The sequence below is a fragment of the Pocillopora verrucosa genome, chromosome 14 (assembly GCF_036669915.1).
Source record: "Pocillopora verrucosa isolate sample1 chromosome 14, ASM3666991v2, whole genome shotgun sequence".
Lineage (NCBI taxonomy): Eukaryota > Metazoa > Cnidaria > Anthozoa > Scleractinia > Pocilloporidae > Pocillopora > Pocillopora verrucosa.
The window spans coordinates 16,725,718-16,753,052 of NC_089325.1; the positions used below are offsets into that span (position 1 = coordinate 16,725,718).

The window sequence follows — 27,335 nt, forward strand, 5'->3', positions numbered from 1 at the left end:
TAAAATAAACAAATAGTGTGCACTCTATTTAATAAAGTGATGGATACGCTGATACTATAAGACTTGTGCACCTCAGCCATTATTCATATGTGTTAAACTAGAATCACCTGTCACTTAAAATGACATACATGACTATCCATGCTCACTCTGTTTAAAATAGATTTAGGTCAGTTTTGGTTTAATCAATGTCAAACCTGCATGTAAAATACTGTTGAAATATACAGGAAGTATACCTTAAGGTATCCATGGCTTTTTGAGTTGCCTTGTACCTAAGGAACACCAATGGAGTGGAGTCCTGGTGGCATTGCTGTTTCATCTGAGTCAAAGTTTTAAATATTTAGATTACTGACAATGTAGTTGCTTTAAATTGTAGAAATGCAAAAAATTTGTCTCTTCCAAAAAATATCATGCACAACCTATTAGTTAATATGACATGCATTTCAAGACTGAACTGTGATGTAATCTTTAGCTGGGGAAGAAAACAAGTGAACAAGCAGCCTCACAGGAATGGCAGGCTGAAAGAAAATTTTGGTATACAGCATCTAATTTCCACACAATTGTAAAAAGGCAAAGGAATCATAACACTCTAGTAAATAATCTGCTTCATCCCAAACCATTCACTGCCAAACAAACTGCACATGGGAAAACCTATGAACCTGTAGCCTTAAGAGAATATGAAAAAGATATGTTTTCAACAAGGAACCCAGTTTCAGTGTTCAAAAGTGGCCTTGTTGTCAGTATCGCCTCTCCCTTTTTAGCAGCAGCATCACCAGATGGCAAGGTCATTGACCGAGGCTGTAGCAAGCCTTTTGGGCTGGTAGAGGTTAAATGTCCCTACTCTAAATTTCATGTGAGTCCTTTAGAAGCATGTGCCGATGAAACTTTTTATGCAGAAAATGTAAATAGAAAGCCGAGGCTAAAAAGGGGGCACCAGTACTACTTTCAGATACAGGGTCAACTAGGTATTACAGGAGCAAATTGGTGTGACTTTGTTATCTATACTAACAAAGGCATGAGTATAGAGAGGATCACATCTGATCCTCAAGTCTGGGACGTATTGAATGAAGGCCTTAAGAAGAGCTATTTTGAACATTTCACAGCACCAGCTTCTGTGGAGTTCAGTATCCATTAGAAGGGTTAACTACCCTAATCTAATCTTGGAACGAGTACTGAGAAATTTTGTGTCTCATACCTAACTTGATATGTTTAAAACAGAGTATCAACCAACATGGTCTGTATAATGAGATAGCTTTCTTTATTCTTTGATTTTAAGATCTTTAGAACTACATGTAAAAGCTGACATCTTTTAAGAAGCAATTTCTTCAGTCTTGATAACATCTGCTGTCATTTGGCTATTAGACCCTAAAAAGGGGGGAATGTTTAGGGTTACACCTCGTGGGAGTAGGTCTTCAATTGTAAAACCTTTATCGGCCATCACAGTGTCACCATTGTCAAATTCTAACTTCAGGAAACCACTTCGTTCAACAATTTCGCGATCAGAAATGCTTCCACTATATAGCTGACTGATAAAAGTTATAGCTCCACTGGGAGCAATTCCAACTAAGCCTTTTAGAGTTACATGGTTCTTATAGGAGCTGAACAATTTGGAATTCAACAGAAGGCTGGAAAGCATTTGGCATCTAATTTCTGTAAAATCGATTATTACACGGGTGCAAGAGTATTTCTCTTTAAAGCTGTCAGGCATTGTAGCTCTTATAACCTCCCTATTATGCCATATAGATACTTGACCAAATTTTAAATACATGTAATTTATCCAAGAAAGGAATGTTCTGCTTACTGTCGACTGCAAAATACCAAACAAGTGAGCTAGATGTTTTTCTGCAAATCCCCTTCGCAGTCTGCAAAGAACAAGGAAGAACTCCTCTCTGGGTTCTAAGCTTCTTCGTCTACCTATGCTAGTACTTCCCTCTGGTTCCTCGTTTCCACTATCGTAAAACTCCTTTTGGACAGTTCTTTCTTTTGATGAACAGTACCTAATGTTTTCCCCTTTCGATCCAGTATTTAAAAATTCAAACACAACATTAAATGTTGCTAAATTAGGAAATCCCGTATAAAAGGCAATGTCCTCGTCGGTAGTAAAATTGCGTATCTGAAAAAGGCGGGAATCTTTAAGGCTCCTCTGGCGTTTTAATACCTCTATTTCAGCCTTTAACTTCGCATCTTCAAGTTTTTTAACTTCTTCTGTTTGATCTTCACACGAACTTAAGCTGTTTTCCACATCATGATAACTAAAAGCTGCTGATGAAGTACAGGTTTCAGAAGTTGCTTCAGCTGCATCTGCAGTTGTTTGACTTTGAGACGATTGCAACTCCTTGTTTGAACACTCTGTTGTAGACGAAAGATTGCGACATTTAGGAGGTGCTCGCTTTTTCGGAGAACCTTTGGACCACGAAAATCGAGATGGAATTACCCCTGCCTTTACATAAACACGCTCACCTCCAATAGCTTTAACCAAGTCCTCGGGCTTAAGAACAGATCTAAGTGTTTTGGTTGACTCTAAACGCTTTTCCTTCGTCTCGACGAATGGCATGGAGCCAACGTTTTTTGACGATAACGTCGTCTGGAAACTTCAAGTAAGAAATTTTCTCCCCATTTTCGGTTCTGTAATTCTTTTTGGCACAGTTTGGAACACAACAATTTTGCGGCATTTACAAAAACTGGCGCCCTTCACATCAGGCGGCCATTTTTATTTACCAGGCCCAACTAGCCTCGTTTTCAAGTTGATCGCTCCCAGTCTCTTTTCGTTCTGCATAGGGTGAATGAACATTACTGATATTACCTATCCATCAAAAGGGGAATAGCAATTTAATTTGGCAGGCCATAACATTTCTTTTCTACAAGGTAACTAATTCACTTGCCTGTAATGATGTCTCCTGTAATTAGTCTCACAGGAGACATTGTGGGCTGAAAAATGCGACACTCCAACTCCATATCTTTCGTGTGATCAGACCTCCCACAAACTAGAGTAAGATTAGAATAGAAATGGCCTCAACCAACACGGCTTCATTAGCAAGAAGTAATGCCACTTGCCATTAGACCGATAGTTCTCACCAAAGGCTAATAATCATTCTGTTACTCAATGCATCTTCATTATCCATGCAATCAATTTCAGCCTCTTGTATCCACAAGAAAGAAAATCATATTCAATTACAAATTCAGCCTCTTAATTTGCCTCCCAAAATCTACCCACTGACTGGTACTTTCACTTTAGCTCGACAAATATAACCTAGAAGAAGAAGTTTCACATCAAACTGAGATCCTACATAGGATACCACGACATAACACTTTTTGATGGTCTCAGTACTATCCATGAGTTGCCTACAAGAAGATTTAAGCTTATTAGTCCTTATAACAAATAGAAACGTAATGTACATGTATTTAGATTAATAATTGTATAACTGTATTCTGTATGTTAGGCCATGTTCTATGTGTTAATTTAAATCAAGTTATGAAATCAATCAATGTTTTTTTCCTCCCTTCTTCCTTCTACATGACCCAAAGTATGGTCAGGAACATACTCACCTAAGCATACCTGCCACCTTATCTGTTAGTTTAAAACGTATCAGGCACACCGGCTTCCAAGACAAGACAAGACAAGACAAGACAAGACAAGACAACTTTATTTTACCAGGGTAGCCCAGTCAGCTGCAAGGCTGGTATCCTTAGGGGCCCTGGGTTCAATAAAAATTACATATAAACATTTACAATAAGATTACAAGGTTAGGTAAAATTTGCTAAAATTTACAAAAGGGGAGAAAAAAAAAAATCAGATAAAATGTCCTTTAAGAAGGCGTTTAAAAATTGCTAGAGAACTTGCCTCTTTGATTCTGCTTGGCAGTGAGTTAAAAGCTAAACGCCCTGAATTTTTAAAAGTTCGCCCCCCAAGAACAAGATTTGTTTTATTTGGGTGAATATTTCTCCTCTGCCTAGTGTTGTAATTGTGTACATCACTGTTTACCTTAAAATAGTTTTTTAAGTATATAGGAACGAAATTCCGTAAACATTTATATACTAAAATACATTTGTGTATTTTTCGCAGTGTTTCTAAATCTGGCCAATTTACAATATTTCGGGCTGTCTTTGTACTTTTCTGACAGGTGACGATTTTCGCGGCTCGATTTTGTAATCGTTGCAGACTAGTGATACTGCTCTCGGGTAGTTCACCCCAGGCTGTGTCTGCGTAACTAAAAATTGGTTCAATAATGCATTTGTATCAAAATGAGCCTGCAGCTGCATCTGTGTGCAAAACATTTAGAATCAAGTCAATATTACTGAATTGGGTTATCATCAAGAAGTTGAACTGATGAGAATTGGAACTTAACAATATAGGATTAAAACAGAAAAATAAGAGTGCAATCTCAAAAATGTGATCTAACATGTTGATAGGAGGTTTTTGGTAGAAAGCGATGATCTGCTAGCTTTCTGTAAAGCCTTGTTTCCAATCAAAAGTGGTGTTTAATGAGGAAAAAGGTTATATTTAATGATTATTACTTTCTTTGATTGAAGTAATGAGTAATGGACTTATTCCCCTAGCCTAAAGTCTTGGAACTACTGAGCATAGTTTTGACAGTCATTCATGCTGCAGCACTACAGAGTTCATCTTTAGTAAGCTTATTTCCTTGAAGTAAATTTTAAGTCAAACTAAAGTAAATGTGAGGAGATGTATACAAATTTATTTTAAGATATGCAAATATACTATGTCAGAATGGCTCAAACTTGAAATCAGTTATTCAAGCCCAGTTTGCTGAGCATTAATGGTGAAACCCCTTAAATGTGGACTTCACTGAACACAGTATACCTGCAAAGCAGACAAGCAGATGATGGGAAGTCTTGGAGGGATTTTATGTGCCTTCAAAAACTTGCGGAAAAGTGCAACATCATAGGCTGGTCCCCTAGCAGGATCTGTATACTTTTAACCGACAATAGCATAATAATACATCAGCAACACACATGGAAAATACATGGTACAGTCTACATTCATTGTTATTCATAATAAACATTTGGTCTCTCTAAAGAACTTATGTACTAACCAAGTTCTGCTAGTACTGTGGTGTCCTCCATCTCTTCTACTTCACCAGCTTCACAAACAAAACAAAAGTTGGGATTACAGTATTCAAATGTAAAAATATGCAAAACCTGATTAATGAGCTGATGCAGTTCAAGGGTGAGGACATAACCCACCCAGGCTTGTGTACATGACACAACATACATATACATGGCTTTTAAAGAACATTTGCTAATTGGAGATTTAAATCCGTTTCATGAGCTTATGCTAAATGCCATCAGTTTGTTCTTTCCAATTTTTTTTCTTGTGACTTTTTAGTGTAGAACCAAATGAAAAAAAGGTTCCTGAAAGCTTACTAACTCAGATTCTATTTAAAAGGTGAAATCTGAAATCCCACCCACATTTGCAGTAAAAAAAAAGTGCTAATTAACACTAAAAATAACATGCAACTTCCCCCTTAACTTACTCATCTCAGGATATTATTAATTATGAATGGCTCACCTTCTAATACATGAGCAGTAGATGGCCCTCAAAAATGCACACATTCTACCACACCCATTGAAACCTCCACTTTATCTGAAAAAAAATTAAAGTATGCATTTTTTATAAGAAACAGAATGTTTTTCATTAGATTAATGATGAGATTAAATTTTCATCATGTACAAAATCTAGACCTTCCAAAGAAAATACTAAAAGTCATCTTCTTCCACTTTTTAATGTTCCAACGCAGGGCTATCAAGCACAAACTCCCACTGGTTATTTGTGTTAAACTTTAAGAGAAATTTTGTGCTAAGAAGAGGATCTTTGTGAACAAAACAAAAGACTGAAACATTTAATTGCTTTCATTATCAGGTCTCGTGTTTTGTCTTGTTTTTCAAAGCAACACAGTAATGTGTATGCCATTCACTACTTGCCATAAATTGTCTTGTAAAATGTTCCACAGTATTGTGAGGATCTATAATGATAAAGAAAAGATGTTATGGAGCCATTTCAACACTTGAAAACTTTCTGATAATGAGTTACATTCATTGCAATTCATACCAGTGGATATGGCATTTCTAGGTGTTGATGAGGATTGAAGTTCCATCATTTCATCATCACTGCTAAGATACACTAGGAAATCAAAATTAAGAAAGTGAATAAGTTCTAAAAGAAAAGGCAGATCAATAAGCAAGCAGTTATTATTCAAATAAGACCAACATTGATGAAATCTTACTGCCCCAAATTCACAGTCCTTACCATTCAGATTGATCAGATTGAGGGGCTTATTAGAAGCTGTATATAGGGTTTTCCAAAGAACTGGACTCACCAGAGAATTAACAGTAAGTTTCACATATTGTTCACATGCATGTATTTCTCCTTTACTTCCCAGCCACAATGAAAAATGAAGTAAGGAAAAAAGTGTCCTCAATTCCCCCCTTACTAATTCAGCCCCCTGTTCATTAGTGCAAAAAGTGCTCCCTTTGACATAATTTCATGGTTTACTTGTGTCTGAGTTCATGTTCTACTTCTGCTATTTGGAAATGCTCAAAGATGAGAAAATATGTTTTCAACTAATTTTTTCCTGTCTCTCATGAAGCCTTACCCATAACTTAAACCAAATTTTCTACAAACACTATTTTAATGTCAGATAATTATGCAAATCCCACACTTAATGTGCCTGAAAAAAACACCCTTAACATGTGATGGAATGTTCTCATTACCTGGACCATCGTTGTTTACACGCTGAGGAGGTGGCGTTCGATTGGGAGTGTCTGTGAGAAAATAACAAAATCAATTTTTCAATTTGTGGTAATCAAACCATTTTTCAATTTGTGGTAAAGAGTATCCACCCACTTTGGAAATAAGGCATATAACTAGGCTTTCATCATACCCATCAACAAGTTTGGAATGAAAAAGCTAAATCCTTACTATACACACAATTTTAGTGGTTTACAACATGGGATTTAGCAAAGGATACGTCATATTTACAATAGATCCGTGCAAGTTTTCAGATATTCTTTGTAGCGAAATTCAATCCATGCATGAATTTAATTTGTCACCGAGAGAACATCAGCATGTAATTCTACGAGATACCCAGAGTAACTGAGAGAATTTCACTTATGAAGTCCATCTTAGATTTGATAATCATTTCGCTGACTATTCTTAAAAGAGTCTGGCTTCCTTGGTCTTAAATCTCACCCCGACGCAACCTAGTTGAGCAGAGTCGTAATTAGTAAAAGCGTACCAAGTTGGGAGATCGTGTCTTCGAATTCCTCTTCAACTATCATCTCTCCTTCAACTTCAGTCGCTGGATCTGTTTTGAATGTAAACAAAATTAAAGCTACTACTTAAATGTATCGATTGGATCTATAGCTGTAAAGATATTACAAAAGGCGAAGTAATTTGTTATCATCTTTGAAGTAATGTAGAATGAGCAAAAAGAACACCATTCCCGGGTTGGAAAAGTCAAGACAACTCCACAGGAAATGTGGATAGGCCAATGTCACATCAAATACATATGAAGCACAAGTCGAGAGATGCAAGCCATGATCGTGGCCCCTTGAAAACTAACGTACGAGTTCGCCACCAGTCTTTTTCACTTTAAAATATCCATTCTCGACATGTAACAGTCGACTCGGGTATTCCAAAAAGCCTACCTGGTATATTTACTTCTTTTCAACTAGATAAAAGAAATCAGGTTATGACATACACCGTTTCAAATTGTCATCAAGAATTATATGTCTCAATGATACAGAAAAAGAGAGTTTTTTGTTTTAAAACTCCTATTAAACCACATTATCTTCGTGGCGTGTTTGTTCAGCTCTTCATTGCCATACCTCACAGGAGTGTCTATGATTCTAATATGGCCACATTGGGCTTCTCTAAATTCTAAAGCAAACAAGTTTTTGACCTTTTGGTATTGAAATATCATATCGAAACAAAGTAGGAGTCCCACTCTTTCACACATTTTAGTCTAGAATACGTAATTACCTTGCTCTTCAGCCTGGTCATCTGTTCTGTCATCATGCCTTGCGTCTGCTGAATTTTGATTAACTTGGTCTTGTCGATCTATACAAGGAAATCAAAATTGAACCTGTCACAGATTTACTCGTTATAAAAAATTTTAATCATACATCTATTCTTCTCTGCTATTTTTGCAGTTTTTCATTGCTATACCTCACCAAGCAATTTGGAAGATAATTCCATTCGCCCAGGAATATTAGAATGCCACTGCGCGTATCTCTACATCTTACTTTAAAATCAAGTGAATCATCCATAGGTCTTTTACATCTTGTCTAATTATTCTGCAAATGCAACTATTTCATTCATTCTAGTTTGGAATTTACCTTGCTCACCAGCCTGGTCGGCTACTCCGTCGTCTTCAGCTCCGTTTGTAGAATTCGTGCCTGCTTGTACGGGTTGGTCTTGCCAATTCAAACAAGGAAATCCCATGAAAAACAATCAAACATTGTCCTGAATACAAAGGCATCTCTGAGAGTTCTCTTTTTTGGCGTTTTGAGTCGACTAATGTTTAATTGAGAGCATTGTCCATGGAAGTAAGAGCAATGATATTTTCTAGATCAGGGCTATAAGCATGCACTTGCGTTGGAATTAGGCGACTGACTGGTTCTTTTCTCAGAGAGTTCTGGATATTTAGTCATAATTGCAGGCTGCGATATCGTTTAGGCATATACATAACACGGTCATGAAAAGGAAAAAGAACACCACTAAATGAAACAGAACTGCTTTAATTCCTACCTATTGATGGCCGCATAAATACCCTACTTCTATTTCGGTAGACGTTTTTAAACGTGTCACCACAAATATCAGGCGCCATGCCAGCCCGTGTTAGAATATTTGTGGAGCCTAGCGCTTTGTAAAACTGCAATCTGAAAAAAAAAATAGCTGGCACTCACTAAAAGTAATGATAAATGACGGTTGTCATAGAATTAGTATAATCGTCTTACCTTGAAATCTCTTCATCCGTGTTTAGCTGATGGAAATGATGTTTGAGCATATCAGCAATATGCGCGATGGTCGAATTGTTACTGAACGTTATCTCTTTCACATGGCCACCCGACTCTAGTGATGCAAAGTCGGCCGCTCGCGGAACGCGCAACCGATCGGCCCAGCGTAGCAAGATGAAAGTGCGTTTCATAGTTCGCGCACGCCTGGCATTACCACTCGCCATGTTTATACTCCAGTGACTGCTCTCGTAAGATTGAAGATATGGATAAATGTTGTGCTGGTCAGTGCCACAGTAGATTTTGACACATCCACCAGAAAAGGAGAGTGACATATATGTTACAAAAGGGTGTGTTTACTGAGAAAGCTTCCTAGGGAGATTTCTCACCTTCTGCGCCGAGGTATTGTTTTAAATGGCTTTGTATTAGGATGAAATAAATAAATAAATAAATAAATAAAAAGAATCATTGGCGCAGAGCTTTGTGTGCTTTCCAAATACATAACTGGACCTTTATTAACTTGATGAAAGTGCATTTATGTTGTTTTTAGTCCACGTGCAATTAACTTGAAAATTGCGAGGGAAGCGATAATGGGCGGAACAGACCCGCGTCAAATAAGATGGAAGGTGGTATATGCGATTGAAGTTGTAGATTGTCCAGCAGAACTTCTATCTGCAGTCTGAATCTGCAGTTCAGGTTTCGTTTTGTATTGACTAAAATATGCGCATATCGGTATCAACAGACACTTGCTTGCTCCCATGGGTGGTTCATGTTTTGCACTTTAGTACCCGTCTGTTAATCAAAGAGAGCTACTAGATACCTAGGTAATTTAGTATTATCAACTGAGTTGATAACGTGAATTGGCCACCGTAAAGAGTTTAAATCGAGTTTTGTAAACTTTCTGTTCTTAGTTTGTTTTTTCTATTGATAACCTCTTTGGCTTCGCCAGTTTTCAAGTTCAGAAAAATATGCTTGAATAATGTTGATGTAACAATTGTTCGATTAAGGTAGATCCTTTCAAACTTTTACGAGGATCATTCGCTTTGGCTTTGACGCGAGGGAATTGTGGTCAAAATTAATGCAAAACGATGCAAAGAATGTTTATGACGGAAACAATAAACTGAAAAAGAAAAAAAATCTCACTTCTTGTAACTGTAATAAGTGCCGCACACTGTAGAGTTGATGCCGCCTTTTACAGTTACATAGCACTGTTATTTTTGCTCTTACTTTTTTCCCTTCTTCTTCTTATTAAAGCTTTCTGTGCCTTACGAAAGTTCAAAAGTTTGCAAAAAAAACTCAGGGAATACGTATCACAACGAAAACATGTTGGTAATTGTCCACCACACCAACAAAAAGCTGTAATCCCATGGGTGAACTCTAGATGAGGGCTTCACTTGTATGTGTAATTCCTTTTGCGGTGGAGAAAAAAAATCCCAAATCATTTTATTAAGAGCCAAATTTCAAGTTACTGGAAAAAAAAATTTAACAACAAGACATGGATCTCCTTCAAGTTAATAATCTTGCCAATGGTCCGACTATCGAACTGATCCAGTGGCTACAACTTGAATATCTCATCGCAAACCCGCTGAGATGCTTACCGTGCAACCAGCCCATGGAACTGAATGAACGCAATTACGACCATGTTGATGGCTACATTTGGTACGCACCTCTTGTGTTTGTTTTAACTTGTGAACTGGACCAGTCTACACAATTAACGCTAAAGACCGTTAGGTTGTAAATTTCAAACATTTTCCAAATTCAATCGTACGCGGCTTTACCCACACAGTAGCGTTGAGTCCGCCTATCTCTACTTCTGAGGCATGGTAAAATGGAGAAATATGAAGTCATAAAGCAAGTGTACAATGAAAAATTCCAGGTCGTTACTATGAGAAACAGCAGATTGTTGCATTCATCAGAATTAACGGCTTAAGTAGTTGTGACAACACTCTCTCGTGCTTACACGCCTTTCTTGCTTCTATTCCTTTCTTTAGGCGTTGTGCAACTTGTAGACGGAAAAGATTTCTACGCACTGGAAGCTTTTTTAGAGAGTTTCCCAGAATTCCTCTTGGAAAACTTGTCGTCCTTATGTACCTTTGGAGCCATCTTGAACTGCGCTCTACGGTTGCAAGGATGCTGTCTTTGACCAGAAACACCGTTGGAAATGTATACGCCGTCGTGAGGCATTATTGCGGCAGAGACCTCGAAGATCAACCAGTTACTCCATTTGGCGGACGCGTTTTCGTTGTTAAGAGCGACGAAAGCAAGTTCAGACACAAGTCCAAGGTGCTTGTTTTGTTTTCGATGAATACAGAAATACATCCCCAGTAGAAACTTTAAACAATGTTAATGAAGCCCGATAACCTTGTTAGGGGCTAGGTTGTCCAGGAAACTATACCTATAACAAATTAAGTAGCTTAAAGGTGGGGTAAGGTAAGGTAAGGCCTTTATCTGAAAAGGGTAAACACGTGACAGGTATAATAAAACAGATAAACTTGTGGCCCTCTATAAAACACAAAATCAAAATTAAAATAATTCTTCATCGTCATTATAGAAAGATAAAAATTATTAATAGACAAAATTTATGAAGCAAGCAAAAATGGTGTTTAAAAACTATCTAGACTCTTATTTAGCCGATTAGAAATCTTAACTATTCAAAATCTATTAAGTATCTAAAACAAGTTATTTTGAAAAAATAACAAGTTATATGTGCCTCGATACAAAATAGAATCCAGTTAATAAGTATGAGTAATTATAAGGGACGGACCATTATTTTTCTGGAGGGGGTGTATGAGAAATGTTCTTCCGCTAACACTTTTTTTTTAACATATACGTCTCTGCAAATATTTTTTTAAACATATACGTCTCCGCTCCGGAAAAAATCATTTGCCAAGAGATTTCAACACCAGGGCCTTTTTCAGTTTTCCCTCAAACATAAATATTTTGCTATCAAAACAAGTTATGCACTTATGATACTGTTCTGAAAATTGCATAGCATGGCACATACCGCCCACCTTTGGTTTACAACCCCAAACAGGGTGAACGGTACTACACTATCCCATATATGAAAATTTTTAATTTTATTTATTGCCCTTTCAACATGAATCCGAACAGAAGCGATCGACTGTGTCTCAACAACTTCTGCTGCGCTCATTTGACCCTTGCTTCCCAAAAAAGGTGGAATATTTAGGGACACTCCAAGGGGTAGAAGGTCCTGAATAGTAAAGCCTTTATCGGCCATGACAGAATCTCCCCTATTAAAAGGCAGATTCAGAAATCCTGATCTTGTAACAATTTCCCTGTCAGAAATATGACCAGTGTATAGCTGGCTGATGAAGGTAATAGCACCTCCTGGTGAGATGCCAATCAAACCTTTAAGAGTTGTGTGGTTTTTGTAAGAACTAAAAAGTTCACTGTTAAGGCGTAGACTCTTGGGCATCTGGCATCGTACCTCAGTACAGTCAATAACGACCCTAGTTGAGGGGTATTTGTCTTTAAAGTCAGCAGGCATGCACAAATCCACTTTTGCTCTTGATGGCCACACTGGAATTACACTGAATTTTAAGAACATAAAATTTATCCATGAAATTATTATTCTGCTTACTGTTGTCTGTGAGACTCCATACAAGTGGCTTAAATGCTCCTCCTTGAACCCCTGCCTTAGTCTGCAAAGGGTCAAAAAGAATTCTTCCTTTGGGCTCAATTGGCGTGGCCTACCCTGCTTGGGAATATCTTCCTCATCCCTCTGACAGGGTGGGGAGGGGACATCACATGGTGAATCCGAGTGCCAGTAATTTATATTTTCCCCTTTCTTACCAGGATCTAAAAACGCGAAAACACTTTCTAAGACATTTTTGTTTGGGAACCCCGTATAAAAAGTGACATCCTTCTCTGAGGGCAAAAATTTCTCAATGCAGAACACTCTTGACTGCAAGGAATCGTTCCGGCGTTTAAGTTCCTCTACTTCCGACTGGAAATTGTTATTTGAAATAGTGATTTTACGGATTTCCCCGACAAGCCGTTCATTTTCAAGTTTAAGTTCGCAAATAAGAGCTTCCAGATCCTCAGCTGGTTCTTCTACTGTGGTGCTTGCCGAATCTGCTAGTGTTGACGGGGAGGAAGCGCGAGATTCTTGAAATGTCACTAGATCGCACGTGGAACAGTTGTCGACTCGTGCTGGCGCAATTGTCGTCTCCTGTGATTTTGTCGCGGTTTTTTTCAAAATCAGAGTTCTTTTCCTCGGTGATTTTCGCTTGATCGGCGAACCCTGCTTCCAAGGAAACAAAGATGGGACTGCCATGGATTTCAAACTCTTTTTACGGCCTGTGAGTGACGGTAGATAATCTGACGATTTGAAATGTCGCGAGCAAACTCTCGTGTGTTCTGTCACCTTGAAATCTTTACCCTCATCTCTTCGAATGGCAATGATCCACTTCATAAATAAATCTCTATTTTCAGGAAACTTGTGGTAAGAGATCTTAATACCATCTTCGTAAACTTTCTTAGTGCAGCCAGGGACACAGCAATTTTGCGGCATGATGCGCTTTTTCTTTGCCATTAATTTACATACGTAAACACGAGACTTGGCCCTTGATGCCTCGTTTTCATGCTATTCGATCCAGACTCTCATCGGCCGCCGCCATTTTGGAATTAGGAGTATATGCTCTGGTATCATTGTTTTGATAACATTGGGTGTTTTTATGATCTCGCCAGTCGACAATTTTAGAAGTTTTTCCCCGAAAGGAACATCTTGAGTAACGTGTGGACTCGTTATGGAAGAAACAAAATGTTCTAATCTTACAGGTTCAATTTTCATTCTCCTTTTCTCCCGGTTTGGAAGAGGAGCAGCTCTTCTGTGTATCAGGCTTCGCGAAAATCCTGCTTCTTGCTAAGATAAGTTCAATCTCTGTCTCAGCACCTGAAAATTGTAAAAAACGCTTGTGGCTTCCTCTGCGCCACAAACGCCACCTACAATATCATGTAAAGATTAAGACATTCTTTTTCTGCTGGAGTTAAAGCAACCGTTGTCTTTATTCCCTTCACCGACGATTATTACGCTTTTGTTTTTTGTTTACTTTCGTTAACCCATCACATTTGTTTTCCGTGGAAAAAATTGTATTGTTATTTTCGTTCCATAAGGTTTTCACTGTACGGTTTATATTTGTGAAATTTTGTAAAGTCTATTTCTTTGTTGTATCGTTCTCGTTCATGATGGCAATATATTTGTTTAGATCTTATATGTGAGGCAGAATGAATTGTTTGTTGATCTCGTTACATGACAGATTATCATATGTCACGCAGAGTGACAGGAACCTGTGAAAAATTAAAATCCGGCAAATCGCTAGCGTTACCTGCCGTTTTGTATGGGAACCTTTTTGTGTGAGACGCCAATAAAACCAAAATTAAGATCAAAGTAGACTAAACGTAACTGGGTTGTGACGCGCTGTAGAAAATGACAACAACAAGTAACTTTATTTTACTCATCCCGGCTCAGTGGCTTCAATGAGTTAGCCGGTCGGCCACCTTCACACCAAATTGCAAAGGACAGTATTTCGAAAATATCTTCCAAGCGGAATAACAAGGGCCTATAAAAGATTTCTAAGGCAAGGAACTATTTATGTCAAAGCAAAAATAAAAAGCTAAGTGCGGCTGCGACTCAAACAATTGCTTGTGTCATTGCAATGTTGATTTTGTTCATTTCAATATGGCGCCATTTACAATTTTAGCAAAGTTTGGTTGGTTGGTACATCAAAACAGCGCAAGATACCAGAAAAATGAAACAATGAATTTGAAGACCCACCTTATAAGCCCTCGTGATAGTATTGCTGGAGATTTTGAGAAACTACCACATGCATTTTTGCCACACTACATTAGGCCGGGTTTGGCATGAATTAAATATGGCGAACACGTTCACTAGTAATTAACCCGTGGTTTCGTCAGGAAGGACACGATACAAAAAATATCATTATATCTTGGTAATGGAAGGCCACATGTATATATTTATAGCTAGAGAAGTCCTGCTGTTGCATTTTAGTTCATGCAAGGACGGCCTGAAAACTGCATAATTTAGAGCTCGCAGGCACTCATTTTCGATTGTGCAATTAGTGTCGGTTTATTTCCATTAAAATGAATATTTACAGAAACTAACCTCACTTCACTTTAAGTAGTAACTATAGCTACCTGTAGACAAAAAATGGGACGAAATGATTTTTTTTACCATGTCCGCGATTTTGTTATTTTTCTTTGATTTTTCGAGACATTCACTCTTAATATCTCACCTAAAGACTTGAAGGTAGCCCATCTAAATATCTGCAGTCTACGCAACAAAGTCGAAGAACTGCGAGTACTACAGACAATTTTTGGATTTGATATTCTCGCTATCACCGAGACCCATTTAAATTCGTCTGACAGAGATCAAGATCTACACATTGACGGGCTAAAATTCATTCGCCGAGATAGACCTAAATGCAAAGGAGGAGGTTGTATTTTATACTACTCTGAACACCTTAAGGCAACACACTGCAAGGATTTAATTAACGACAACCTTGAAGCTGCATGGATCCAGGTAAAGTTCCCTTCGTATAACACATTATTTGGTGTGGTTTACAGATCGGAAAGACTATCGATTAATTTCTTCGATAATTTACATTTCACACTTGAGAAGGCTTGGATGAAATCAAACAATATCTTTCTGCTAGGCGATTTTAATTGTGACCTGCTGGGCGCCAGAGAACGTACCGATCTTATAGACAACAACCACAAAACGAGGAAGCTACTGGATCTGTTCGACCTTTTTAAGAGAGTGTCTCTGTAAGAGCGGTCCGGTCGATTTTGCTTGAGACACGGATTTCGCTCGTTTCTCGTGTGTTGTAAGACATTCATGTACCTATACTAAAACCACAATCAGTTTGATCGGATCTCTTTATTTTTCAGAGTTTTACAGAAATTAAATTTCACTCGAGCGAAGGCTTGTCGTGACACTTTTCAAGACTTTAATTTCATACAACTTTGGAGAACAATTTACAAAAAACTACGGAACTCAGCAAAAAACAAATACCCCAGCCATGTATATTAACTCTATCTTATCTATCGAGGCGACTTTCGTAAACATCACGTGTCAATCAAGGAAACAGGGAGACTTGAATGACACCTTATCGGTTCGCCTAAATCACACACGCCAAAACCGATCAAATTCAAGGTAAATTTTTGAAAAAGTGAGGCGTTCTTAACTGATCCAACTAATATAGCTAAGAAGTAGGTGCCATAGAAAAGGTAACTACAGAAAAAAACTTTGCGGCCCGACCTTTACGAGAACTTTATAACTCCGTGAACTTACCTAATTTTCGGCAATCTCCAAGTTTGGCCGCCATTTTGAGGGAATTGTCAACATGAAGCGTAACCGATATAAATCAAGCAGATAGATCTAAAACCGTCAGAAATACATACGAAAGCAATTTAATTGAACTTTACTTTTAATTCAAGCGGCAAAATTTGAAATTGTTCGTTAAACTTACCATCCCCATGCGACCATTTCTTTCAACAATTCAAACACTACTAGTGTTCAAATTTCCCTCGTCGATTCCACCGCAAGAAATAACCTGTGCCACCCAAGCTTCGACTCGAATGTGAAGTACGAATTAAATAACATAACTGCTTCATTTTCGCGGCAATATCACGCTGGTATTTTTATTTTCCGATCGACAAGAACGGTGATCAAGAATCGATCGGTTTGTTTACCTCATAAACCTCTGCTGAGTGAAAACAGTACGGTTCAGTGGCGAGGGGCGGGGTGAGGGGCGGGGTGAGTTTTTAAATATAAATTTATTTGTATATAGAGTTTGAATAAAGGTGTAGGTATGTATGTATACCCTAAGACAATAAGCTTTTCACGAAAGAGTTTATGAGTCTATCAAACTCGTCCACGTCGAAAGGAGCGCTCGCTTGAGAGGCGTTCTAGTAGAGGACTAGGAGCATGCTGAGGGAGCATTTAAGGCAACAAAAGATTTCGCGAAATTGAATCTTTGGTCCTGAAACATTTTTTTTTTCCAATATGAGTAGCTCAAAATTGTTTCGCAATTTTTAGAAAAGTCACTTTTTGATGGAAGAGAGCTGTCGAGCTTTCAAATATGTTTCCTTGAAATTAAAGTCCAAAAAGCTCGCGTACTTCACAACAGGCTGTCATAACTTTTTTCTTTGCAAGTGTCTGAGAAGTCTCCCTTTTGTTTGTTACAAGAAACTCAAAGCGACTTCGCTCACCCACACATTATACCAGTCATTCATACTTGGTCCATCGGATGCTTTTTCTTCAAAGTTTCAAGTAACATTACATTTTTGACATATAGAGATTCATTGCTGAAACTCGCTCTCTGAAACGTAGACAGATATGAGGTAATTGGTTGGTACAATAAATCGTCACACCCGAATTTGGAGAAGCGATTTTTGTTTAATGATGTTAGAGAGGAAAATTATAATCTCCGCAAGTTTACAAACTAATTTAGTATCTGACGGGTTACAAAATAGAACTTTGAAAGAGAAAAAGACAAAATTAGCGCAATGTTTACCATCATTGGCACACGCAAAGGCACGTTCTGTTACAGTGGATGATATTTAGCTATTAAAACTCTAAGACTGCGGAATACGTCTGCTCCTCCTCTCCAATCTCGCCACATCTGCTCATGGAGGAAAGCGGGGATGTCCTCTCTTCTAACGCCCTTTTCAGGACAGGATCCTCACAACCGTAGAGTGCAGTTCATGATGGCTCCAAAGGTGTATAAGGACGACGACTTTTCCAAGAGTAATTCTGCGAAACTCTCTAAAAAAGCTTCCAGTGCGTAGAGATCTTTTCCGTTGACAAGTTGCACAACGCCTAAAGAAAGAAATAGAAGCAAGAAAGGCGTGTGAGCATGAGAGAGTGTTGTCACAACTACTTAAGCCGTTCATTCTGACGAATTCAACAATCTGCTGTTTCTCATAGTAACGACCTGGAATTTTTCACTGTACACTTGCTTTATGACTTCATATTTCTCCATTTTACGATGCCTCAGAACTAGAGATAGGCGGACTCAACGCTACTGTGTGGGTAGAGCCGCGTACGATTGAATTTGGAAAATGTTTGAAATTTACAACCTATCAGTCTTTAGCATTAATTGTGTAGACTGGTCCAGTTCACAAGTTAAAACAAACAAAAGAGGTGCGTACCAAATGTAGCCATCAACATGGTCGTAATTGTGTTCATTCAGTTCCATGGGCTGGTTGCATGTTAAGCATCTGAGCGGGTTTGCGACGAGAGCTTGTAGCCACTGGATCAGTTCGATAGTTGGATCGTTGGCAAGATTACTAACTTGAAGGAGATCCATGTCTTGTTGTTAAATTTTTTTTCCAGTAACTTGAAATTTCGTTTTTAATAAATTGATTTGGGAATTTTTTTCTCCACCGCAAAAGGAATTACACATAAAAGTGAAGCCCTCATCTAGAGTTCACCCATGGGATTACAGCTTTTTGTAGGTGTGGTGGACAATTGCGCACATGTTTTCGTTGTGATACGTATTCCCTCAGTTTTTTGCAAGCTTTTGAACTTTCATAAGGCAAGGAAAGCTTTAATAAGAAGAAGGAGGAAAAAAAAGTGAGAGAAAAAATAACAGTGCTATGTAACTGTAAAAGGCGGCATCAACTCTACAGTGTGCGGCACTTGTTAAAGTTACAAGAAGTGAGATTTTTTTTCTTTTTCAGTTTGTTTCTGTCGTAAACATTCGTTGCATCGTTTTGCATTAATTTTGACCACAATTCCCTCGCGTCAAAGCCAAAGCGAATGATCCTCGTAAAAGTTTGAAAGGAGCTAACTTAATCGAACAGTTGTTACATCAACATTGTTCAAGCATATTTTTTTTCTGAACTTGAAAACTGGCGAAGCCAAAGAGGTTATCAATAGAAAAAACAAACTAAGAAAAGAAAGGTTACAAAATTCGATTGTCGAATACATAACTTGGTTTCCTTACTAGAGGTGCTGCATCGGTGGGAAAGTACAATAGGGTAATTAAATGTTATCAACTGAGTCCATAGCGATTAACGATTGATCGCTCTGACGAAAGGCTAATGCTCAAAACGTCAGCTTTTAAAGTGCAAAACTTGAACCACCCATGGGAGCAAGCAAGTGTCTGTTGATACCGATATGCGCATATTTTAGTCAATACAAAACGAAACCCGAACTGTAGATACAGACTGCAGATAGAAGTTCTGCTTGACAATCTACAACTTCAATCGCATATACCACCTTCCATCTTATTTGACATGGGTCTGTTCCGCCCATTATCGCTTCCCTCGCAATTTTCAAGTTAACTGCACGTGGCCTATTAACGACAAAAATGCAATTTCATTAAGTTAATAAAGGTCCAGTTATGTATTTGGAAAGCACACAAAGCTCCGTGCCAATGATTCTTTGTCACTCCCGACTCCCCTGAGTAGGATTTTGTCATTTTTGCGGTCACGTGACCACGCGAGCAATCTTGTTGTGTTCGCCATGTGCTTTCAAGTGCCAGATTTATTTGTTATTAAATACGGAGTTTACAGAGCTTATTTCGTTTATTTTAAACCGAGAGGCCATACAGTTCGGTAAGTGGACATTTGTGGACATTTGTAAACGTTTTGAAGAACATATAAGACATTGGACATTTATATTTTTCGCAGAAAACCACTCGCATCACCCTTATGTAAACAAGGAACGTGTCGATTGTGAGTTTTCACTGTGTGCCTCGGATTGTGCAACTGTGTTATATTTTTGTGGTCCGTGGCCGTACGGACTTTGAACATTTGGAGATATTTGTGAATAAACCAGTACGTTACTGACAGTTTTCGAACTGAGCGCTTCATTTGGTGGGCTGAATTTGAGTAAACATGTCAACACATTCGTGTCCTGTGAGTCCTGTGGCGGGAAGAGGAGCTCGACTGAAAACGTATTCGACAAGGAGGAACGAAGAGGAAGATAAAGCTGAAAGAGCCGAACAGCTAAAGAGATCAAAGGCAGGATTTGCTGGTGCGTTAAAGAAATTGCGAGGAGAAATTGAGTCTTTATTAGCCGAAGGAAAGGATTTGCGGTCTGAAGATTTGGCTTTAAAACTTGCATCTTATGACCAAATATGGAGGAAATTCGTAGATGCACACGATTGCTTTATGGAGTTGATGGAGTTGGAACCGGAAAAGCGAAAGGCTCTTATGGTTTACGATGAGGAATTAGCGAGGAAATTGGGAATGGATGGCACGGTGAAACAACTTCGCGATTTGTCGCTTGATTTGTTTGAGGTTATTGGCGGGAGTCAAAGGTCTGCGAGGTCTTGTGGAATTGATCCTGGGAGGAGGAGCGCCGAACACGTGAGTACTGTTTCGAAAAAATCGAAATCTAGTTATGTTAGTGCTGGTTCTGAGGCTCGAAGAGAAAAAATGGCCTTAGCAAGACTAAACTTAGAACATTTGAAAAGAAAACAAGAACTTGACCGTAAAATGGCTGAAATTAATTATGCAAAGGAATTAATGGAGGCCGAAATGGAGGCAGAGAGAGCCTTTGTGAGTTTTAGTCTCATGGACCAAAAAACTGGGTCTGCAAGGGTTAAGGGAAAGAGTTTACCTAGCCAAGGGGAGAATCTGCATGGTGATTTACACGATTCCGGGCTGAAGGGTGATGTTGAGAATGTTGTAGAGCAAGCGGGTTCCAAATTGAAGATTAAAGAGTCGCCGAAGCATGACACCAAACCAGTGCCAACTGACACTGAATCTGTGAAGTTACCATTTTCAAAGGGGGATGAGCCAGGAACACCTCTCCAAGGAGATAGTGTGTCAGATTTATCAGGAACTGACAGGAAATTTGAACTGCCACCCCCCACCGAGAACTTTCAAGTTGTAGCGGGTCATCCACAGGGAAATTCAGGAAATTTGCCAATGCAAGCTGATTTGAATACCGGTCAGCAGATAGTTAAAACTCTGAGTCAAGTTATGAACACTCCCAAGATAGAAGACATGCATTTTGGTGGAAATCCAATTGACTATGTGTCATTCATGCGCAACTTTGAAACCTGCTTGGAAGATGATACCGATGGTTCTAGAAGTCTTCAGTTACTAATTCAACACTGTACTGGTAAAGCTAGAGAAGCGATTGAAAGTTGTGTAAACCTACCAGTGTCAGAAGGTTATGAATCTGCAAAGAAAACCCTGAAAGAAAATTTCGGTCTTCCTCATGTTATCACGAAAGCTCATTTAAAGAAGTTAGAACAATTGCCACCATTGAAAGCTAGCACTGGGTCAGCATTGTTAGAGTTTTCGAGAAGCCTTGAGATAGCAGAGAGAACCCTGAAGGGAATGGGTCCTGAATATGTCAGTGACTTGAACCACACCAACACCCTGATGGAGCTGAATAGGAAGCTACCCTATTTTATGAGAGCAAAGTGGGCAGAATGTGCGGGGAGAATCATTGAAGCAGGAGAAAGGCCAAAATTTGAGGATTTTCTGAAGTTTGTAAAGGCCCGAGCAAAGCTTGTGAACAATGAATTTGGAGAAGATCTTGCTGCGAGCTCTTCAAGAGAGAAGAAAAGAAATGGAGAGAAGGTAGAGAAACCACTATCAAAGCTAACCTCAATGACAACTAAAGTTGAACTTGATCAGAAAGCAAACCCAAATGGTAAAACATCGGGTGCCAACCGAAAGTGTCCTGCTTGTCTTGGACAGCACGGATTATGGAGGTGTGAGAAATTCAAGAAGCTGCCGCATCCAGAAAGAGAAAGGTTGGCGTTAAGCAAGAGGCTGTGCTTCAAATGCCTCAACGGAGGACATTTTAAAGATCGTTGTCCCAAGGAAGCCTTCAAGTGTCAGGTGCGAGGTTGTGTTGAGGATCACAATACTCTGCTACACCCCACTCCTAGAGATCAGACAGAGAGAGTAAGTTCTACCAGTGTTACCCCTCATGGTTCCTCTCTTGATGCTGAAGATCATCTTCAACAAGTTAATGCAGCCACAAGTAATTCAGGTGAAGTCCAAAGAACGACTCAAGAACGGCAAGGTGCAAGTTCTGTGACAGTAGCAACTGGGGCCGGCGAGAGACGTGTTTGCCTAGGAGTCCTTCCTGTTAAGGTTACAGCCAAGGGAGGGACGAGGACTGTGGAGACGTATGCGCTACTAGACAGCGGTAGCGAGGTGACTTTGTGCAAGGAACAGCTTTTCAATGACCTCGTGTCATGGGGCTCAAGATGTGACTATGAGCTACAAGGAGTGACAGGGTCCAAGAACGTTGAAGGCCACGTGGTAGATATTGTTGTTACGTCGTTGGATGGCAGAGTGTCAGAGGAACTGTTGAACGTTAGAACTGTTGAGCAGATACCAGTGTCAGTCAGTTGCATTCCCAAGAGAGAAGACATTTTGAACTGGTCCCATTTAAGGGATGTTGATTTGCCAGAGTTAAGTGCATCAGATGTCGGTCTTATCATAGGCCTAAAGGAGAAGCCCTCATTGTTTGTCCCATTGGAATGTAAGTCAGGTGGACATGGTGAGCCAGTAGCGGTGCGATACTCGTTGGGTTGGACAGTTATGGGTCCCTTGGGCGGCACTGGAGATAGTGGACCTTGTTCAGTTAATTTTGTTCGCCTGGGTAACAAGGAGTTTTATGTTGATGAGCCAGAGGTTGTAGAGTTTGAAGGACAGAAAGGTGGTGTTGAGAAGAAAGAGGAGAGTGAAGTTGGAGAATTAGGAGCAAATGAGACAGATGTAACCCTGCAGTGTGGAGATGCAGAAGTGAAGTGTCAAATACAAGATGAGATTTTACATGAGCAACTTGAGAAACTTTGGAAAACAGACTTTGCAGATTCTGTTGTGAGCTCAAGCGCAAGTCTTTCAATTGAGGATAAGAAAGCACTAGAGAAGATGGAACAGTCGTTGAAAATGGTTGATGGGCATTACCAAGTAGCGCTGCCGTGGCGTAATGATCCACCTTATTTGCCAAATAACAGGTCAATGGTCGAGCGTCGAGCTGAGCTTCTGAAGAAATGTCTCCTCAAAGACCAAGACTTGTTTTCCAAGTACAATGCAACCATGAATGAATACGTTGAAGAGGGCCATGCAGAGAGAGTACCAACCAATGAGCTACACCCAGAAGACCGACCAGTGTGGTATTTGCCCCACCACCCAGTTATGCATCCATTAAAACCGGAGAAAGTCCGAGTAGTTTTTGATTGTGCGGCTCAGTTTGCCAAGACGTCTTTGAATCAGCAATTGTTGCAGGGCCCCGACTTAACTAATCGTATTGTAGGGGTGTTGAGCCGTTTTCGCCAAGAGACTGTCGGCCTTGTAGCTGATATACAATCAATGTTTCATCAAGTAAGAGTGGAACCCAGAGACTCTGATGCATTAAGATTTTTGTGGTGGGAGGGAGGAGAGCTATCAGCAGAGTTAGTGGAGTACCAAATGGTGAAACACATATTTGGAGTGACGTCGTCGCCAAGTGTCGTGAACTTTTGTTTGAAGAAAACTGCAGAGATGGACGAAGGGCAGAATTCAGAAGTTGCAAGTGTCATCAACAGGAACATGTATGTCGATGACCTCATGAAGTCAACTGAAACAGTGACAGATGCAATTGTGCTGGCAAACAAAGTTCGTGAGCAGCTCAGCAAAGGTGGTTTTCATCTAACAAAATGGTGCAGTAATGACAGGAGAGTCATAGCTGCTATTCCAGAATCAGAGAGAGCTAAGACAGTTGTGAACTTGGAGCTTGAACAGCTTCCAACCCAAAGTGCCTTAGGAATGAAGTGGGACATTGAAGATGACAAATTTGTGTGGGAGGTCTCAGACAAACTTATGAGTGCGTCTTCCAAGAAACCAGTGACAAGACGTGGCATAGTGTCTGTTGTGTATTCTTTATTTGATCCACTTGGGTTCATTACACCATACATCATGAAGGCAAAACTGCTACTTCAGATGTTAACCAGAAAGAAGATTGGATGGGATGAACCACTTGAAGAGAACGAGACTGTGCAGTGGTCAAGATGGCTAGATGACCTTAGCAAGCTTGAAGAGGTGAAGATTGATCGCTGTTTCAGACCCAAAGGATTTGTAAAGGTTCAAGAAACCCAGTTACACCTGTTCTCAGATGCCTCAAGACAAGGTTATTCATCGGTCGCATACCTTCGTTTTGAAGATGTTGAGGGGTGAGTCCATTGTTCGTTCGTCATGGGCAAGGCCCGGTTAGCTCCAATCAGAGAAATTTCCATTCCAAGACTTGAGTTGACTGCAGCAGTCATCTCTGTGAAACTCAGCCATGCTATCCATGATGAATTGGATCTGACCGTGAACAAAGTCATTTACTGGACAGATTCCAACTCTGTTTTGAAGTGTATAAACAATGAAACCAAGAGATTTCACACCTTCGAGTCCAACCGCCTGACGATTATACACGATGGTTCTGCTTCCCAAGAATGGCGATTTGTCAACAGAGACGAGAACCCGGCAGATGATGGATCAAAGGGTCTAAAGCTAGACGTTCTGATCAAGAACAACTGATGGCTGACAGGTCCTAAGTTTTTGTGGAAAGGGGGAGAATACTGGCCAAAGATGACTGAGGTCCCTTGCCTCAAGGATGAAGATCCAGAAGTCAGAAAGGAGAATCAAGTTTATGTGACAGCGGTCAGTTGTGATGTCGTGGAGAAGCTTATTCTGTACTATTCATCCTGGTGGAAGCTCAAGGTAGCAATTGCCTGGTTGCTGCGCTATAAAAAGTATCTTATGAACAAGTTTCTACAACTCAGAGAAGGTTGCCCAACCACACATGATTCAGCGGAAGGAAGGAATTACCTCAAACTTGACGAGCTTCGCGAGGCAGAGCATGAAATCATGCGCTATGTTCAACACAAAGAGTTCCCTGATGTAACAGCTCTCCAGCCAGGAGCGGATGAAAGGTCAGTAAAGAGGCTAATGAAAAAGATGGGAGCTTCAATAAGCAAGTTGAATCCTCAAGTTCAAGATGGAGTGCTGAGAGTAGGAGGCAGTATTGGACGTGCGCCTTTGTCTTACGAGTTGAAACACCCAGTTATTTTGCCCTACAAGCATCACATCACAGATTTAATAATCAGAGATCATCACCTCAAAGTGGGACACATGGGCCAAAAGTCAGTTCTGTCGTCGTTGAGACAGAAGTATTGGATTTTGAAGGGCAGATCTGCAGTGCGCCGGGTGCTAAGCAAGTGCCTTGACTGTCAGAAGAGAAGTGCAAAACCAGCAGAGCAGTTCATGGCAGAACTCCCAGCAGATCACGTGACTCCAAGTGAACCACCCTTTTTATATGTTGGAATCGATTGTTTTGGCCCAATCGAAGTGAAACAGGGAAGATCACACGTCAAGAGGTACGGCTGCCTCTTTACATGTTTAACTGTACGTGCAGTACACGTCGAGATTTTGCACTCGCTGAGTGCCGATTCTATGATAAACGCCTTGAGAAGGTTTATTAGCATGCGAGGTTGCCCCAAGGAGATTCGAAGTGACAACGGAACAAATTTCACAAAGGCTGACAAAGAGTTGAGAGAAGCTGTACAACTCTGGAACAACCAAAGCATCAGTAATTTCTGTGCTCAGAAAGAAATCAAGTGGACATTCAATCCACCAGACACAAGCCATATGGGGGGACCATGGGAGAGGATGATTCAAACTACTAAGCGAGTGTTGAAGGCTTTGTTGAAGGAACAGTTGGTGACAGATGAAGTCCTTTCTACTGTCATGGCAGAAGCTGTCAACATTGTCAACAGCCGTCCCTTAACACGCAACTGCGACAGTTCCTTAGATGATCAGCCAATTACCCCCAACCAATTGTTGCATTTGCGCCCAACGCCCAGTTTACCGCCAGGTGTGTTTGACAAAGGAGATCTTCACTGCAAGCGTGCATGGAGACAAGCTCAGTATTTGGCTGGTGTGTTCCGGCGGAGATGGTCCAGCGAGTACTTGCCAACCCTTATGGAGAGACAGAAATGGAAGATGCCTAAGCCAAACATCAAAGAAGGGGACTTGGTCCTATTGGCAGATGAAAGTTACCCTCGTGGCCAGTGGCCGATCGCACGTGTGGAGGAAGTTGTTGTCAGCAGAGACGGGTATGTGCGTACCGTTCGAGTGAAGACTGCCTGTACAGTGGCAACTCGTGCTAAGAGAAGACGCCGCAGAGAGCTGAAGACTAGCAGTGTGATAGTCACTCGGCCAATCACAAGTTTATGTCCTTTAGAGATGGACTGATTTAGAACTGTGGGAATGTATCCCATGATGACTGAGTGCTGTTTAAACTCAGGCAGTTAGGAGTTGGTAGCTGTTTGAACATTGTAAATGAATTTCGGTGTATTCATTTAGGGGCCGGTGTCACTCCCGACTCCCCTGAGTAGGATTTTGTCATTTTTGCGGTCACGTGACCACGCGAGCAATCTTGTTGTATTCGCCATGTGCTTTCAAGTGCCAGATTTATTTGTTATTAAATACGGAGTTTACAGAGCTTATTTCGTTTATTTTAAACCGAGAGGCCATACAGTTCGGTAAGTGGACATTTGTGGACATTTGTAGACGTTTTGAAGAACATATAAGACATTGGACATTTATATTTTTTGCAGAAAACCACTCGCATCGCCTTTATGTAAACAAGGAACGTGTCGATTGTAAGTTTTCACTGTGTGCCTCAGATTGTGCAACTGTGTTATATTTTTGTGGTCCGTGGCCGTACGGACTTTGAACATTTGGAGATATTTGTGAATAAACCAGTACGTTACTGACATTCTTTTTATTTATTTATTTTTTCATCCTAATACAAGGCCATTTAAACAATGCCTCGACGCAGAAGGTGAGAAATCTCTCTAGGAAGCTTTCACAGTTACCACACCCTTTTGTAACATATACATCACTCTCCTTTTCTGGTGGAGGTGTCAAAATCTACTGTGGAACTGATCATCACATCATTTATTCATATCTTCAATCTTACAAGACCAGTCACTGGAGTATAAACATGGCAAGTGGTAATGCCAGGCGTGCGCGAACTATGAAACGCACTTTCATCTTGCTACGCTAGGCCGATCAGTTGCGCGCTCCGCAAGTGGCCGACTTTGCATCACTGGAGTCGGGTGGCCGCGTGAAAGAGATAACGTTCAGTAACAATTCGACCAGTGCGCATATTGCTGATATGCTCAAACATAATTTCCATCAGCTAAACACGGATGAAAAGATTTCAAGGTAAGACGATTATACTAATTCTACAACAACTGTCATTTATCGTTACTTTTAGTGAATGCCAGCTGTTTTTTTTTTTTCAGACTGCAGTTTTACAAAGCGTTAGGCTCTACATATATTCTAACACGGGTTGGCACGGCACC

General features: G+C 40.0%; 3 protein-coding genes and 1 long non-coding RNA gene across 4 annotated transcripts; 2 read left to right on the forward strand and 2 right to left on the reverse strand.

Annotated features, from left to right (window-relative positions):
* Positions 1-6,074: 6,074 nt before the first annotated feature.
* Positions 6,075-7,459, reverse strand: LOC136277952 (uncharacterized). The gene is made up of 3 exons (XR_010716114.1): positions 7,254-7,459; positions 6,730-6,780; positions 6,075-6,139 (listed from the first exon to the last, which is right to left on the reverse strand). It is a non-coding gene; the product is annotated as an uncharacterized lncRNA (long non-coding RNA).
* A 4,470-nt stretch (positions 7,460-11,929) lies between these two features.
* LOC131797146 (uncharacterized) lies at positions 11,930-13,507 on the reverse strand. The gene has a single exon (XM_059114769.2). The coding sequence runs from the start codon at positions 13,505-13,507 to the stop codon at positions 11,930-11,932; it is 1,578 nt and encodes a 525-aa protein (XP_058970752.2).
* A 10,664-nt stretch (positions 13,508-24,171) lies between these two features.
* LOC136278282 (uncharacterized) lies at positions 24,172-24,501 on the forward strand. Its single transcript, XM_066161797.1, has one exon. The coding sequence runs from the start codon at positions 24,172-24,174 to the stop codon at positions 24,499-24,501; it is 330 nt and encodes a 109-aa protein (XP_066017894.1).
* Positions 24,502-24,552: 51 nt separating this feature from the next.
* LOC136278283 (uncharacterized) lies at positions 24,553-26,217 on the forward strand. Its single transcript, XM_066161798.1, has one exon. It carries the CDS (start codon positions 24,553-24,555, stop codon positions 26,215-26,217), a length of 1,665 nt encoding a protein of 554 aa, XP_066017895.1.
* The last annotated feature ends 1,118 nt before the right edge of the window (positions 26,218-27,335 follow it).